Source organism: Pleurodeles waltl, chromosome 5 (assembly GCF_031143425.1).
Source record: "Pleurodeles waltl isolate 20211129_DDA chromosome 5, aPleWal1.hap1.20221129, whole genome shotgun sequence".
Lineage (NCBI taxonomy): Eukaryota > Metazoa > Chordata > Amphibia > Caudata > Salamandridae > Pleurodeles > Pleurodeles waltl.
In genome coordinates this window covers 440,568,461-440,586,360 of record NC_090444.1, presented here as the reverse complement: position 1 = coordinate 440,586,360, position 17,900 = coordinate 440,568,461, and the positions used below count along the sequence as shown (strand labels likewise).

Genomic DNA, 17,900 nt, shown 5'->3' with positions numbered 1-17,900 from the left:
GGACTTATCAACAGGAAATTGTGGGGTTTCAGTAATCTAGTTTCAGACGGCATATGTCGGTTTGGCTCATTAGCAGTTAGATAGCCAGACAGTGTTGTCCTCTGTCTTGGAATTTGTCTGGTCTACTGAGTACCTGTTTGTTTAAACACACCTCTCCCAGTATTGAGCACAAGATGCTTGATCAGTCACGTTATTTGATTTCCTGCTATGGGCCCCAAATCTTTTTTTTTTTTTTAACATTATTTTTATTGGGATTTTCAAAAGGAAGAAAAGTAGGAGGTTACAACATAACATGTCATGGATAGGTTAGGCAAGAAGAGCATCTAGGTCCGGAAGCAAGAGGTGATACATAACATACAATCAGAAACAGGAAAATAAGGAAAAGAATTGAGCAACAAGGACCAATGCTTAAACAGGTGAAGAGCTGGGGTCGGAAGCTTCCATGTACCGATAGGGAGTAGTGTGGCTGACAAGGGCAAGGGGAAAGAGTGTGGGAAGCCTGCCAGAGAAGGGAGTGACATAGCATAATTCGAAGGTCGAATATAGGGCTGGGGCAATACATAAGGGGCAGATAAGTGGAGGGCTTACCCTCCCGCCCCACCCCCATAAGGGTCCACTGGTCGTGTAGGAGTTGGGAGAAGGATGTGCGTTAAACTGGGTTACAGAGAGAAAGCTTGTGAGGTAGATTGTGAATGTTGGGTGATTGAGGTAAGGAGTTGCAGGAACTGCGAGAGCATGGTATCCTAAGCAGGAGATATGGGGTGTCTACGAATGTGTCAGGCCTCCTCTTATCGGAGAGCAGCACTCTCTGCTGTCCCCCATTTCTGCATCGCTCTGTGCCATGCCTCTATGGGTGGGACATTGAGCTCTTTCCTATGTAGAGTAATTGTGCTTTTAGCCAAGAGCAGGGCCAAACTGGCAGAACAAGTGCAGACAACATACCATAGGCACCAGATCTTTTCAGAATTTGTCAGGCAACATCTTGCCCTGTATACCACTTCCTAAGCTTGCATGCACCAGTTCATGTTCTTCAACAATTGTGACACCTGGGTATTTCATCACTCCCCCACAGCCTCATCATGTCCTGCTTAGCCACCATGAGTGTGGTATTTCAGAATAATAGGGTATCCTTCAGTATCCCCAAACACACTACTTGTTTATTTAGTGCACACTCTGTAACAGTGCTCACACATTAGGGTGGTCTACCCTTGTCCAAAAGTGTTAAAGCCATGTGCAACAGAATATGTATTAACATGCCTTTTTGATTATGCCCTCTTTGACATCTGTCTGTTTCTAACTTAGCCATCTTAAAAAGTATTGTGTGAGTGTAATAGGTTTGGTGCAATATTTTTAGCTGTATCAGATGGAAGCCAGAGCGTACCTCAATGTCCCTGGGGTATTTAAAGGCCTCCCCTCAGTCAATGTCTTCCAGGATTCCCAGGTCATTCTCCCATTTGCTCATAAGTCTTTCAAAGGGTGACAATTAATTAGCAGAGTTCTTGGAATGAGTGATATTACATGGCTATGCAGCCTGCATTTCATTGGTGATTACTCTGCAGTATCTTGTAATATGGCAGTGTATATGGATAAGGCATGTCAGACATCCAGGTACTTACTGTATAGGAAATCGGATAGTTCATATTGATGCCTAAGTTTGTCAGATATCACCATGTCTTGGGTTCCTCAGACATTGCCAACCTTGGATATGCCCAGGAGGTCCAAGTTATGAAAATCCTCAAGTCTCATCAGACCAGCCAGGATTCCGAAGTCCTGCAGCAGTGTCTCCCTACTGATTTTATCCCCCTGCCCCATTATACAATGCACCCTTTTCCCAATCTTGACCAACGCTGTCAGGGAGTGGGTGCACCCTTGTAGTTCCCCAACTGTATACCTGTCTCTGTAGGCTGTTTGTGGACATCGCCCTTCTGTCTGCCAGACAGGGTTGGGTCCTGTTGCCCTGCATAGTCCCATTAATTTACCACCAGCTTGTCCTGCTGAATGATATAGTTTCAGGTCCGACAAAGGTATATCCCCATTTTATGGACCTCTCCTTAGGACTGACAATGCGATCCGTGGGAGTGCCCCCACCCCAAAGTAGTCACCTTGTCAGTGTGTTAACCGAGTGAAAGAAGCAGTCTGGAACTTCATATGGTGTGTTTTTCAGCATATACAGAGATATTGGCAATATAATCCTTTTGCATAACGCCGATTTCACTATCATTCCCCATCACTGATAACTAACTTTCTTCAGTGGAACACAACTACCTTATATTCTGTAAGGATCTTTAAGCCCCCATTAAAGAAAATCCTTAAATATTTAAATACCTAATTTGTCCTTTGGGCAGGGCCAGTACCCCAGCGGCAGTCAGTAGTTGAGTTCACTATTAATATATGTCAAATGCCACAGTGTTGTTCAAATATCTACAGAATTTTCAGAACCCTTGGTATGGAATTCAGGGGTCTGCAAAACAAAGGTTATCAACCGCATAGAGTGATATGTCTTCAACCCTGTGTCCCACCGAATATTACATATGAGGGTGTCCCTCCTGATCCACTCCACCAAGGACTCTATCCCAATGAACAGGCAGACAGTGGGCACTCGAACCAGCAGCCCAGGGAAAACTCTTATATCATCATGCCATTCATCCTGTCTGTGGCTTTGAGTTAGCATACAGTAATTGGATCCACACTCTAAATTCAGGGCTGAAGCCCATTTTATTTGCAACACAACCATCAGGTAGGACCATTCAAGGGAGTAGAGAGCCTTCTCCACATTGAGAGGCAAGAGAACCGCAGGTTCTTGCATTAACTCTTTCCTATGCAAGACCCCACTGAGACATCTAAGATATGCCGAGTGGACCTGTGGCATGAAGCCAGACTAATACGTTTTTCGATGATCTGTAGGAGTAGGTTGGCCAACAGCTTTGCTAGTATTTTTGCCTCTATGGTAAGTAATACAAATTTTAAAAAAAGGCTTGTAAGAGGCGCATTGCTCTACAGGTTTATCTATTTTGTATAGAAGGACATTATTGGCTGTTTTAATATCTCTTGGTAGTTATCCTTCCTTCCAGGAATCCAAAAACATTTAAATAAGAGATCACTAAGTTTCTCGCTCACATTCCTAAAAAAAAAAAAAAAAAAAAAAATTTTTAAGAGGAAGTCAACTGGGCCTCGGTGTCTTTCCCTTTTTATTTGTTTTATGGGCTTTTCTATTTCCATTCCTTTTAGCTTTCTGTCTAGCCCTTCTCCAGGTTCCTGGTTTAGACAGGGGGTGGGATGCCCCTTACAAACTCTAGATAGTCTGCTATTTCCCCATTGGGGGGGAGGGGGTTTGACCCTTTGAACCCATCTTTGCTCTTCCACTCTGCAAGCCAACCAGGCCAGAAACTTATGCGCCTTGTTGTCCACATCATACAGTTTGTGTTGCTTTGGACAGTGAAGTGCTCTAACTTCACCCTCTAGCATCTGTTGATATTTTTCTCTAGCAAATTTTGTTCGGTGGACCAACTCTGTCTGGATTAACAACATACTAACTCTCCTATTGGGTCAGGTAAGTTTCTCTCTAATCATTCTATTTTTTCCCGCTGCATTTTCCAGCAGCTCTGGCGGTGAGTTGCTCCCAAATCACTGATTTGTACACTTCCTAGACAGTTAACTGTTAACCATGATTGTGCTGACTCCACATTCTCGGCCAGGTACATCTCCGTTGCCTCCCTTTGGTATTTCTTGGTGCCTCAGTCGTTGTGTCCCATGGATCTAGCCTCCATTCCTCCTGCTGTAAAATCTCAGTGACACAAACTTGTGCCTAATGGTGAGCGATTGAAGATCTCTCTCAGTAGAAACCATGTATTGCTATATCTACTTCCCTTGATCCAGTGAGACCCAGAAGTAGTTGAGTCTCGACATTGTTTGCATACTATTGGACATTTTGTAGTACCGTTTCACGTTGACGTGCTCCCCACTTAAGAGCTCCCTTAACTGCAGGGCTTCTACAGAATCCTTCAATTTACTACCTGTCCTTCCTTGATGACTAGATTTCGTAACTCTGTATCTGACAGCATGGCCAACTTTAGGTCACCACTAACAATCTGTAGCACATTTGATGCCTAACAAATCCATCTCCCCATCCTTTCCAAGGATCACTTTTGGAGCCCCAGGGGTACTTACCATGTCACCAACATCAAATTGCCCCAGCTCCAGTCCAGCTGGGGCGTGGTCCTGATGGTTTGTATGCAAAGGTGCCTCTGATAGTGCTATTTCCTCAGTATGGAGTTGGAAGTTGAGGTGACCATTACTGGTGTCAGGTCATCAGTGGATGCAATGTAGCAGATGGTGTCCCTGTAGATGAGGGCGATTCTGCCTCTGTGCTTGTTGGTTTGGTCCTGGTGTGTTGTGTAACCTTCGGGGATGGCATTGGCAATATCTGGTGTGGAGGCGGGACTTAGCCAGGTGTAAGGAAGATGACATCCGGGGCAAAGGAGGATACTGTGTCCCAGACCTTGGTGGCGTGTTTAACTAGGGAATGTGCGTTGAGTAGGACGCACTGGGGTTGTGTTGTGGTAATTTCTGTCAATGCGGCTGCATTTACAGTGTTGCTGGTGTTTCTGGGGTTGCTTCAGTGCTGAATGTGAGGTGGTAGTATCGACAGGAGAATGGGTATCTGGTGGCACACGGGGATGTGTGGCAGCAGTGGTTGTTGGCGAGTCCAGGGCTCGGAGGTCAGAGGCAGTGTATCTTCGTGGAGTGGAAGAGCCAGGGGTCCTGGGGATGGGAGCGGTCCAGACAGGGACCGGCGCAGATGGGCTTTCTTTTGGCACGCCTTAAATGCGCAGGTGGTGCACCCCTGCGTACGTCCGTGCTGTGATCTCCATTAAGTAGATCGAGGAAGACTGCTGGGAGGTGGTGGGCAGGCCTAGGTGGGTTTATGGCGGCAGGCGGAAGCAGCAATGGGCAAAAAATGGATTAACATTTAAAAAACCGAGGCAAAAAGCAGGAGAAAGCACTCAGGAAAACAGGGGCAGAGGAGAAGAAAGCAGTGAGAACGAGGCAGAAAGCAGGAGAGCATGATGCAGCAGGTGGGGAGAGCTGGCCTGTGCCTCGGAGTATAAGGCATTGCTGTAATCAAGTCTGCTGATAATCAGCGTCTGAATTACGATCCTGCACCAAGCTGTTGGGATCCAACGAAATAACTCTCAGCATGCATAGGAGTCAAAAGTATCTACCACACAATAGATTCACCTGATCTCACATCGACAGAGTCAGCTAACATAAATCCAAAATTCCTAGCCACTTTTAGATATCAGAGCAGCACCAAGGGAGATAGGACACCATGTTTCATTTCACACTTTCTTTGCCCCTCCAAACAGCAGGACTTCAGTTTGTTCTGCATTCAGTTTCCAACAATGTGGCTGCATCCAGGTGGCACATCAGAAAGACAACCCAGTAGATTCTCACAGGTTTCTGTCTGACTCATCAATAGAGATAATAAGCTGGGTGTCATAAGAATATGAAAGCGTCCTGAAGCCCCTAACAATGCTCACCCAGGGTGTGACAGAAATATTAAACAGTGGTGGGCTAAGAGATGACCCTTGTGGGGCCCCGCAGTTGGAAAAGCCATGAATGGATTTGAACAGGGAAAATTGAACAGTGTGATCTATCAGACAGAAAAGCTCCAAAACACTGCAGAGTGGTAGTGTGCAGGCTTACTTCATGCAACCTGTGAATTAAGAATGTGTGTGAAGCTGTATCTAAGGCCGCGGAAAGACCTAACATTGTATATGTGCCAGTGTTCATTTTTCCAGGCATGGGCCTTACTTAGGCCTGATTGGGTGTTGCTGCAATTGTAGTTAATAGTGCACTAATGATTTCAGGCAGCATGGGGTTTCTGGGTTTTCTATGCCACTTGCTTTAGGCCTTCTCTTGCGCTGTCAGCTGCATCCCTCAGGTCCTCACACCCCTGATATCCATCCCTGTCCCCACTTGACCTTCACTAGTGTGGCACTGTTCCTCCCACCAAGTGAAGCACCTGGAGGCAGTAGCACGAGTCCCTGTGTTGTATTTGGGAGGTGGGAGGGAAGGGGGGGGCATAGGGTCCCCTGCTTACGCGTTGACCTGATCCCATTGCATGCTAGCACGTAAGGTGAGGCAGAACCCCACTGCAGGGCATACGTCACAGGTCTTCAAACTGGGGGTGGTGAGCCCTAGTTATGGGACCTCAAGTGACCCGGGGGAGGAGGGGCGTCCGGCTCTGGCCTAAAGAAGAATTATGCTGATAACAGGGCTTTGTTTTAAGCCCAAAAAAATGAGCAGCAGTAAACCGCTCTGTAGTGAGCAATCACTAACATGTTTTGTCATTTATATCCAAGCTGAGTGTCTCCAAAGGGAAGGGACTCCAAATACACTTCAAAACATCCCATCCCCCCCCCTAGTAATCACACTGTAAATATTTTTACACATTAGTAAGGCCTGCCTGACCAGAATGGAATGATTGACATCATGTATTTGATTCCATTTTTAAAACCGTAACATGACTTCACTGCAATGTTTAAATAAGTCTAGACACATTTAAACATTGGCAATTTAATAGAATAATTGTGAAAAATTTGGAGGGGGGGGACAGGGGGCAATTTGAATGTTTTAAGACCATTGGCATAGCTCAAGGGCCGGTCGTTCTTCTGTCTGTTACCATGTTGTCACCACTCATCTGGCTCACCCTGGTCATAGGGCCCCCTGCATCTCTCTAGGTATGGCTTTCATTTTTATAGGCACAGTTTACTCACTGGCTGGCAGCACTGCTTTGTCTGGTGTGCTCTTGCTGTCATTTTGTATCTATCTGAGCAGGTTTGCCTTGGGTCTTTCGCTTTTTGAGCTGCCTGTTCTCAGTATCCTTTCTCTGCAACCCCAATACCTTTTGGCCTTTGTGCAATTAGTGTGGGTATCCTGCAGACCCGTGATGGGACAGGATTATAATCTTAAATTACTGTCTTCGGCAGGAGCTCCATTCCATTGCACCATAATCTCTTTGGTGCTTGGCCAAGGTCCTGGTTTTGTGGGATCCTTCTGCAAACTCAATTCCCTCAACAACTTCTTGGCCCTTCGTTTTTGTGGCCATCGGTTCCACTAGTAGGGCAGGGACAATGGGCAGCCCTATACATGGGGAAATAGTTGCTCCTTCTACTGTTAATTCTAATCACCGCCTTGGGGGCTTTGTAGTGTGCCAGGATTCAGAGCTTCATGTTACTTTCCACCCATAACTTTCCAGTTGCAAGAAATCGCCAGCTCACCTAATTGAATGCTCGCTCAGGCCTTCTCCATAATGTAGGCTAATCTTCTGATAATATCCCTTCCTTGTCTATTCTTGATAAAACCCACTAGGTCTGCCTCAGTCACGCAGTGGAGGATATTGTTGAATCTTTTTACCAAGATCTTTGTGATGATCTTGACGTTTTTATTCAGTAGGGCTCTGGGCCTCTATGGGGGTGCAATCATCCTCTGACTTGCCTGGCTTTAGAATGAGAGCTTTGCCAGCCGAAGCCAGGGTTGGGGAGGGAGTGGGGTCACATTCTGTGTATGTCTGGATGAAGGAGTTAAAAAGTACAGCTAAGTGGGGGCCTATAAGTGGGAAGAAGTTTCCCTAAAAACCTAGGGTAAATCAGTCTAACCCCAGTTTTTCCTAAGCGCATGCTGTTCAATTCAGCGGTTCTCCCCATATTCCTCAGAAAAGGGTTCCATGTGCAGTCCCTTAGATATGCCCAAATTGCCTGAGGGTGTCCGATCCCTTGGCATATTGTTTCTTAAAGTGGGTTCTTAATACTTTTTGTCTGTTTCTTTTGTGGCCCAACTTCCTTGTTTTTTTATTTTTGCTGTATAGGTCCTAGCCTCTTCTAAATCAGATTTGTTTTAGCCCGTGGGCAGCCTGCCTTGTTTCCTCCTTCGTTAAACATTATCCTGAGAGCAGGGAATTGGTTTGTGCCCTTTTGGTTCTATTAAGTCTCAGTTCGCCCCTGGTTAGTGCTGTATTTTTATGTGGGCTGGCACAAGCTTTATCTGCCAACATCCCTATGACTACCCGTCTTATGGTTGCCTTAAAGGCATCCCACATTGTTCCTCAGGGGCCTTTGGGATGATTATTTTTAACCTTGAAATAAGCTTCTAATTCTGTCTGAATGACCTGGTCATTAAGCAAGCCGAAGACTAACCAGCAAAAATGTTCTTGCCTGTTGGTGTTCCCTTGTTAAATCTACATGTGCATGGTCTGATGTAGATGTATCAGAGATAGCTATCCTTGTTATAGAGAAAGAGGGATACAAATAGGCGATCAATCTGACAACAGAGGAGGTGCATTTGGCCATGGAACCTATGTTGGGAATGCTCCGATGGGTTCTATCAACGGTCAGATCCCAGACCAGACTGAAGTCACCCCCAACAACAAATTGACCCCCAAACACACAAACCTGGTAATCAAATCCTGGAGGAACACTACTTGGGCCATCTTCCATGCAGAAAGGTTGCTAAAGGTTGATTTATGCTTTTTGACGCAAACGTGCATTAGCACAGGTTTGCGTCAAAAAGTTTACCACCGGCTAGCGGCATTCCTGGATGCCAGCCGGGTGTCATATTTAAGGAATTACGCTAGCGGGCAGTAAGGCCCGGTTAGCATCCAAATAAATGGCGCTAACCGGGTAGGGGATATAGGAGGTTGTGCAGCAAAAAATGGTGCTAGTCAGGTTAGAGTCAGAAAAATGCCTCTAACCGGACTAGCGTCATATTTTGACGCACAACCCCCATGGACATGACTCCTGTCTTACTAAAGACAGGAGTCATGCCCCCCCTGCCCAATGGCCATAGTGCCATGTTTGGGGGGCCCAAGTTAGGCCCCCCATGGCACTTTAAAAAATAAATAAAAATAATTAAAAACTTACCTGGGATGTGACCCCCTCCCATCCTTAGGTGTCCTCCAGGTGTGGGTGGGGGGTGGCTGAGGGTAGGGAAGGGCACCTGGTCTCCAACCATAGAAATGAGCCCACTGGTCCCCTAATGCCAGCCCTGACCCAGGCATTAAATAATGGCACTAAGCAGGCTTAGCGCCAGTGTTTAAGGCCCTCCTCCTCCTCCTTCTGTTCATGATTTTTGCACGGGAGGATAAATAAGGCGCAAAGGCCTTAGTTATTTTTTGCCCGGAAACGCCTACCTTGCATCTCATTGATGCAAGGTAGTTTTCCGCAAGCAAAAAATTACGTTAACTCCAATATGTTGATGCTAGACGGGTCTAGCGTCAAAATATAAATACGGAGTTAAGTTTGCACCGGATTTGCGTAAAAAAGAAAATGACGCAAATCTGGTGCAAACAGAATATAAATAAGCCACTTGGTGTCTTGTGTGCGGAGATAAGGCCCTTTACATTGACACATCACAGTAGGTATGAATAAGCACAGTGTGCATTGGTCTAAGCAAGTGTATCTGTTTATAGTGTCCATCATGGTCCTATTTCTCCCAATCTTACAACTGGGGTTTAGGTGTTTCTTTCCATTTCCCTATGTGAGTTATAAGGTAACGGTTAAACGTACCTCCTAATGAAGATATAGCAGTTGGTCAGACTATTTCTACCTCTGATGTGGCACACTCATCAACCACTTCCAGTTTCTTTAGCCCCACACAAAAGCAACTGATTCATATGCTGGCCCACTCGCCATCCCAATCTCTTTTTTGCTGGTATTGAGGTCAGGGAAATTTACCAGTCTCTGGGATAGGGAATAATTGTTACAAATTATAGAGAGAAATTGTTGGACTCGGACCCCTGCCCACACTTCATCTTCAACAAAGCCGACGACATCATCGCCCGCATCTCCAGACCATCATCAACAGCTCGTTTGCTTCTGCCACCTTCCCCGAGAGCTAGAAACACGCAGAAGTCAACACTCTACTGAAGAAACCTACGGCGGACCCCAGCGACCTGTAGAACTTCCGCCCCATCTCGCTCCTCCCCTTCCCTGCCAAAGTCATAGAGAAGACCGTCAACAAGCAACTTACCAACTTCCTTGAAGACAAAAACCTACTCAACCCCTCTCAGTCCGGATTCCGAGCCAATCACAGCACAGAAACCGCCCTCATCTCAGTCACAGACGACATCAGAACTCTGATGGACAACGGAGAAACAGTCGCCCTCATCCTCCTCGACCTCTTGGCTGCCTTTTACACCGTCTGCCACCGAACCCTAATATCCCGCCTCCGCTCCACCGGCATCCAAGTACAGGCCCTGGACTGGATCACCTCTTTCCTCTCCAACCGCTCCCAAAGAGTCTACCTCCCACCGTTCCGCTCAGACCCCACCGAAATCATCTGCGGCGTCCCACAAGGCTCCTCGCTCAGCCCGACTCTCTTCAATGTCTACATGAGCCCCCTCGCCGACATCGTACGCAAACACAACATCACCTCCTACGCCGACGACACTCCGCTGATACTCTCCCTCACCAAGGACCCCACCAGCGCCAAGACCAACCTGCAAGATGGAATGAAAAGACGTCGCAGAATGGATGAAACTCAGCCGTCTGAAACTGAACTCAGACAAAACGGAAGTCCTCATCCTCGGAAACACCCCTTCCGCCTGGGACGACTCTTGGTGGCCCACGGCCCTTGGCACCGCACCTACCCCCTCAGACCACGCACGCAACCTCGGTTTCATCCTGGACCCACTTCTCACCATGACCAAACAAGTCAACGCTGTATCATCTTCCTGCTTCCTCACCCGCCGCATGCTCCGAAAGATCATCCATTGGATCCCTGTCAACACCAGAAAGACTGTGACCCACGCCCTCGTCACGAGCCGCCTGGACTACGGAAACACCCTATACGCAGGAACCACCGCTAAACTCCAGAAACGTCTGCAGCGAATACAAAACGCCTCCGCCCGCCTCGTCCTCGACATACCCCGCAACAGCCACATCTCCGCCCACCTGAGACACCTGCACTGGCTTCCCGTCAACAAAAGGATCACCTTCCGGCTCCTCACCCACGCACACATAGCCCTCCACAACAAGGGACCCGAATACCTCAACCGTTGCCTCAGTTTCTACACGCCCACCCGTCAACATCGCTCCGCCAACTTCGCACTCGCCGCCGTCCCTCGCATCCGCCGCACCACGGCAGGTGGGAAATCCTTCTCCTACCTGGTGGCCAAGACATGGAATTCCCTCCCCACCAACCTCAGGACCACCTCGCTTTCCGGAGGCAACTCAAGACCTGGCTCTTCGAGCTGCAGTAACCCCCTCCCCCTAGCGCCTTGAGACCCTCACGGGTGAGTAGCGCGCTTTATAAATTTTTTGATTTGATTTGATAGAAATTAAGATTAGCTGTGACTAATCAGGCCATAATGGCTTTCACAAAACCATTTCTGAACTAATGTGCTTTCATTGACATCTTTGTATGTAAGTCCGCTTTGAAGACCTGTCTTTTTAATCCTATCAAATGTTACCCTGTCTGTTTGCGTATGCTTTAAATTGATTGTTTTTTATATTTGGGGAAGCACTCAAATGGTATAATAACCACCTCCAAGAAGAAAATAGAGGTGTTACATTCATATTGACCCAGTATTGTAGTTAGTGATATGTATACGGTGGGTGCAGTGTTACCTGTGAACCCTGCAGCCTCGAATGAGGCATAATATACTTTATTAGTTTGTGCACCCGATTACCGCAGGTTTTGACTCGAAAGGACACTTTTCCCAGTATTTTCCAGGTGAAATTCGTCCAGGAAAATTGTACATGTACCGAAAAATCCCTTTTGCTCCCAAATGAAAATTTACTAGGAAAGCAGGCCTTGCAGACAAAAAAACCTTTTAAGCCCTACTCTCTCAGTCCCCGATGGTAGATGAGGCAGGTTAGCTCATTTGAGCTGTTCTCGAATCACAGGCGCAAATGGTTGAGCAAGGTATTAATAAATCATTAATGTTATATTTCTAGCAAAAATTCAGAACAACATCTGCCTACACAAAGGCAGTCAGTGGAGAAATTTAAGTTGTGTCTTGGATTTCTGGTAAAGTCAAAAATAATAAAAACAAGAGATCATAGTTTTACAACCGTTGCTGATAATTGTCTATTTTTCTTAGCATCCTTTGTATTAAATGGCTGTTTTTTTTGCAGGTTGGTGGCGGCAGATGTAGCGTTTTACACTGGAAATGTTCAAGGCTTGAAAAGCCTCAACTACTTGGACCTTAACATGGCTGAGATTTGGGAACAGAAGAGGTGATGATCGCACTGAACAAGGGACTTTCGCGCATTAAGGACAATCAGACTTGTTCAGAGTTCAAGCCAGCGGCTGTAAAATGTTTTTTTTTTTTTTAATTTGGAAACATTGTCGCAGCAGGACTGTCAGGGAGTTTGGATGCCCTTCAGGAGGCACAAATGAGCAGCTGTTTGGACTCAGTGGACCAAATCCAAGAATACAATTATGGCTGTAGCACAGCCGTAACCGTCTAGAATACACTGTAGCTCTTTGCATTCACATGGAATAAGTATAGATGCTTTGCATCGGAGTTTCATTTCCTGGGAATGAACATGATTGAGTGGTGCGCTGCATTATTTAATGATGGTATAATTTACGATATTTCAGAATTTATTCTCCGTCGAAAAGAGGTTCTCTAGCTAAAGAAATATTTTTTTACAGATTGATGTATGTAAAACTATTGCCTGCATGCAACTATTCAGAAAATGCCGGTAAGAGGCGGAAGTTGGAAAAGCCCACGACCTAAAAACCTCCTCACGGTGTCTAGCAGTAGTTTACTACGGAGGCAATGTTACCGTTTGTAGGGGTACATTGCTGAGAAATGGGACGGCGAATCCTCACCAGATTTTCAGGATAACAAGCTACTGTGTAAACCAGTTCCAATCACCGTACGGACGTTTATCTGCGGTGCATATGCTGAAATTCTGGTATCGATCTGGACCTACATTGCACAGCCTTGACTAAGCATTAATGGCAGCCGCATCATTCTGTAGGCACGTGCATCCTTTACCGCGCATGTGCGTGATTACGGAATCACACCATTTTATTTTGTTTTTTATTTATGGAGGTATTAAGGGTCCCTCTAAAGTAATGTCTCTAGCTGACTTCTGAAGAGTGGAACACATTTTTTTTTCTCCATTTCCCTACCATGACTATTCATTACTATCATTTAATGGCGACATACAGGGATTGGTTGGACACCCCGATGATGTTAGTTTAGAATGCTGGCATTTTCAATCAGACTTTTTGTAGACTTTTTTCTTATGGCGATGATTTTGCTCTTGCTACTTGTGGTGGGGCAAAAGTACTTATTTGCAGTATCTGCTGACCTACGTGGGTATTTTCAATTAAACCGTGTCAGTGTCTTAACTTGATTTTAAGTGTTTTTGAAGGTTTGGTTGCGTTTTTAAACACTCGCAAAAACGGTGGGGGTAACAGAATATTTTTATTTTAAGCTTGTACAATTTTAAAGTTGCATTACTATAGTATATTTAAGGGTGTATGAAGCTGGTGTTAATTTATTGATCACTTTTGTACTTATGGAAACTGTACAAACTGGTAGCAGCACTCAAAAATACTAAACAAGTGCCTGCGTTTTTATTGCCTAATGCTGGCAGAGTTCTTGATATCGCCCCCAAAGTAAACTGAGTGCCTAAAATTGTGCTGATTATAGAATATGACAATTTCTGCTGCTATGGTTCTTGCAGAGACGTGCCATGAAATATCCAAAAACAGTGCGTCTTTGATCCAGATACCTTCCCAAACAAAATAAAAAGGCATTACTACACATTTCTATTATGAATCCAAACTTGCTTTAATGAGACCGTATATTACAATGCATGTCATCATATCTTTTTAAATAAATCACGTGGCCCACAACTTAGTATAATTTGAAAGGATGATTGTCATAAGGATTTATGCTTTTTAACTGGAATAAAACCTTACACAGCTTCGTTGTCTCTTACGTTGTCATATAAAGTAAGAATTTAAAAACAGTTTTTGTAACATACATGTATGTGGTTCCAACAGTGGCATGGAAACAGACAGGAGGGGGAAGAGGTGAGAGGGGTTATTGCTCACCTCTTATAGATTTTAAATGTCCAAGTCGAAAAACAGAAGATGGGACATGTTTCAACAATACTCGGCTCAGTAGCAGAACTATAGAACTGCAGAGTAAAGTGCTCGTTTAGGAAAATAATCTATAAATAAATATTGGATCCACGATCTATTATGAAATGTCTGCTGCAGACACCACATAGCTCTTTTCTGCACACTGGCCAGTCACCCTCAGCAAAAGCAATGTAATAATACAAAATCAGAAGCTTTTTGAAAACCAAACCACATTCTTCCAGCGCAAGAAGGAGCGATATCTACAGCGATCGCTTGCACGCAAAAGGGGGAAAAAACGGTATACTGGTGGCAGAAGCTACATCCATGAAACCAGTACATACAGGCATTTGATTTTTTTTTAAAGTTCCAGATAATTCAAAAAACTGTAAAGCTAAGTATTTGCATTACATAATTTCATCATATGTCTATTATTTCTCCTAAGCAGTTATTGCACTTGTATTTACCTACAAGATTACACTCTGAATTTACTAATATGTTTATAGACATTTGGGTATTGCTTTCAAACCTTTATTTGCACATAACTATGCTCTTTATTGAATACATCACAGAACTACTTTAACACAATACTGCAGGGTACACTGAAGTGGTAGATGGCCAAGCTTCTGTGTGCGTCTTGCATTACTCCTAATAGACGCCTGTATAGTAAGAGCTATTGTAGCAGCAATAGTAGCTTTCCGCTTCAGTGATCCAAAATCCGAAGATTGCCAGACACAATTTTATTTTCCAGTACTGCTCCCGGGGGGATATCAATTCTGTCACCGTGATTTGCAATGATGATTACAGTACCCTAGAGTAACAAATAAAAGTATTAAAAGGCTGGAATACATGACCATTTTCTCTACAAGTTTACTGTTATTTCCATTACATACTATTTACTATTTATTGCAGCAGTAATCAAGATAGGCACAAGCAAAGCCACTAGTTCTCCCCTTTTTGAGCTATTAGTTTGCCAAGGCTTTCTGCTGATACTGTCCAGCATCGGCAAAACACAAAATTGCAGATGCTGTACAGCATGGCAGGAGAGGAGGAGAAAAAAAAAAAGTTGTGATGATGCGGCTTCAACTAGCATGCACGTCATTCTGTAGGCATGTGCCCTACCGAGAGAAGCCCATGTCATGACGAACTGAACTGTCACAAAGGGAAGTTGATCATTATGCAGCAGGCCTCGTGCTTGTCGTGGCCCCTTCGCTCCTGCTGAATCTATAGATTTATAAAACATACCTGCCTTTTTTAATATTGTTAATGAATTGGCAGCTAAGTAGATCGGGCGAGATGCTGAACCTACGGATTTGCTTCTTTCCTCAAGACATTGTATATACACACTATATAGAAATTAGAGAGAAAAAATGGGTACACGCTCTCCAACCACTCTTTTTCAGTCCTTCGTTCTAAGTTTTATATAAAGACCAGATTTCCATAGGAATTGATTTTTTGGGGGGGTTTGCAAGTAACTTTGGTGCTGTTTGACAAATCTTCAAAAAAAAAAAACTTTCCACAAAAAATGGTTGTCAAAAATTGGGTGTGTTCCATCTAGCACAGGCCAAGAAAAGGGGAGAGGGCTCCCAAAACACATTTTCCCCATAGGACATTTGAAAAGTACTACATCAAAAACGGCAGAACATAATTGCAACAAATTTGGCAGAAAGCTGGACCAAAATTCATGTATATATATATAGCGATGATGTACCTTTGTGGTATTTCTGCAAAGTACTGCATGCTGAAAACACATTCTGATTGGCTGGGCTCTCTGTACTACCGAAAGGTCAAAATATGTCATAAGACTGGCTGCAACATGCAGAGAAAGATGCAGCCGCTATTTTATGACTCAGGGACTCTGTGCCCATGTCGTAGAAAACTAATAAAAACAAGGAATGAGGGGGCAGGATAGTGGTATTCTGACCCTGGGGTCAAATAATCTATATTATTTTCATGGCACTGCAATACTACTGCGGGGCTCAGCATGGCCGTTGTGTAATTTCACTGTAGTATTGCGAAGTAAAAGAAAACCAGGGCCTTGTAGGCAATGCCAGACCATGGGGCTGGCCATCAAAGTGATCTTGGCTGCCTGTAGGGTGTTCAGCGCAGGACCTCTGCACACAGCTGAAGGCCATGCACAGCGGTGAGTGGCTAACCAGTGGCGGCTAAGCACAAAGCCTGGCTGTAGTGGTGCAGGGTAGACCAAGTAAGGTATGGTAATGGACAAGTTAGTTAACTTCAGGAATGCCTTATCTGGTGGAGACTATATCTAGCAGCAGATTCTTTATCTTTGAATTCTCCCCAGGTGTCAGACTGGATCCTGAAGATTTTTGGGAGCAGTATTCCTGCACGCCAGTAGGTGGTATCAATAGGCTCTGTGTCCGCAGCATTGCTATTCCTATATAGGCAGCACCCAGGCACGCTGACGTCTGTTTTGTTTCACGACTTTCCACACCAGAAGCGCAGTCATGAAGAACACTTACCACTGGTGTGTGAAAACTAGGCCCTGAAAGGCCCTGCCCCAGAAATAAGTTTGCAGAGCAGGGAGGGTGGGTCAGTAAGAAATCTGCAGATAGATATAAGTCTCTACCACATAAGGCAACAGCAAAGGTAAATAGCTTGCCCATCCGAAAGAGATTTCTAGCTGCAGATTCCTTAACTTTGACTAGAACCCAAGCAATACCATCCCTGGAGGAGAGTCTGTGAACCAATTTCGAACAAGAAAGTCCTGCAGGACCGAACAGTCAAAGTGCCCGTCCCTATGGACCCGAATGTTCAGACAGTAGTGTTTGGTAAACATGAGTAGAGGTGTCCACGTTGCTGCCTGACCGATATCCAGGACTAGAACTCTTTGTGCTAATACAGTGGTCGCAACTTTAGCTCTGGTGAAATGAGTGAGCAAATACTCAGGGATGGAGGGGGTTGTTTTTTGGCCAGTGCGTAGCACACTACCACCTATCTGGAGATGGTTCACTTCTGTACTGCCCAACCTTTCTTCGCACCCACATACTCAAAGGAGTTCATCATCCACCTGGAACTTTTGTACAATCAAGGTAGAACGCCAACATTCTTTTTGGGTCCAGGCGCTGGAGTGTCTCCTCTTCCTTATATGGATGGGGGTTTGGGGGGGGAAGAGGGAGGAAGGTATAAAAAGTAGGCAAGGTGGTAGATTGGCCTACATGAATAAGTGACCGCTTTTGGCAGAAAAGAGGCCCAAGAGCGAAGCACCACTTTGTCAGGATACAGCCGTAGGGCAGCTTGGATGATAAGACCTGCAGCACACTCACTCTGCATGCAGATGTAATTTCCACCAGGAAGGCTGTTTTTAATGTGATAAGCCTGAGGGGACAGTTGTGAATAGGCACGAAAAGAGGACACATTAAAAAAATAAGTCCAAACCAAATGAAGATCCCACTGGGATGGGATCGATTAGGATGGAGGGAAGAGATGGGTATGACCCTTCAGGAACCTATGTACAATAAGGGACTTAGGTTCCTGAAGGGTCTTACCCATCTCTTCCCTCCATCCAAGAAGGTTGATCAGGCAACAACAAACAGGCGGAAATTGCACACAAATAGCCCTTTAAGAGTGCCTGTAGCAGAACCCTGCTTGGCAAGGGAAAGTATGAACAGTAGAACCTGAGAAAGAGGGGCAAGAAAGGGTGTCAACAGACTTGTCTATGCATAATGCCACAAATTTATTACGACGACAGGCATATACCTTCTTGGTGGAGGGGCGCCTGGCTGCCAAGATGATGTTACAGAGTTCGGGAGGAAGGTCAAAAGCTGTCAACG

At 45.1% G+C, this 17,900-nt stretch overlaps 2 protein-coding genes across 11 annotated transcripts in view; one reads left to right on the top strand and one right to left on the bottom strand.

The window, feature by feature from the left end:
- VPS54 (VPS54 subunit of GARP complex) overlaps positions 1 to 13,951 on the top strand; it is a 555,456-nt gene extending 541,505 nt beyond the window's left edge. For all 5 annotated transcript variants that reach the window (XM_069234226.1, XM_069234229.1, XM_069234227.1 and 2 more), the window contains one exon: positions 12,138 to 13,951. In XM_069234226.1, coding sequence (XP_069090327.1) covers positions 12,138 to 12,243 — 106 coding nt within the window. In that variant the 3' untranslated portion in view covers positions 12,244 to 13,951. The remainder of the gene's footprint in view (positions 1 to 12,137) is intronic.
- The window catches only part of UGP2 (UDP-glucose pyrophosphorylase 2), a 440,011-nt gene continuing 435,899 nt past the window's right edge, over positions 13,789 to 17,900 (bottom strand). For all 6 annotated transcript variants that reach the window (XM_069234231.1, XM_069234233.1, XM_069234232.1 and 3 more), the window contains exon 10: positions 13,789 to 14,917. In XM_069234231.1, the coding sequence (XP_069090332.1) occupies positions 14,810 to 14,917 (108 nt within the window). In that variant the 3' untranslated portion in view covers positions 13,789 to 14,809. The remainder of the gene's footprint in view (positions 14,918 to 17,900) is intronic.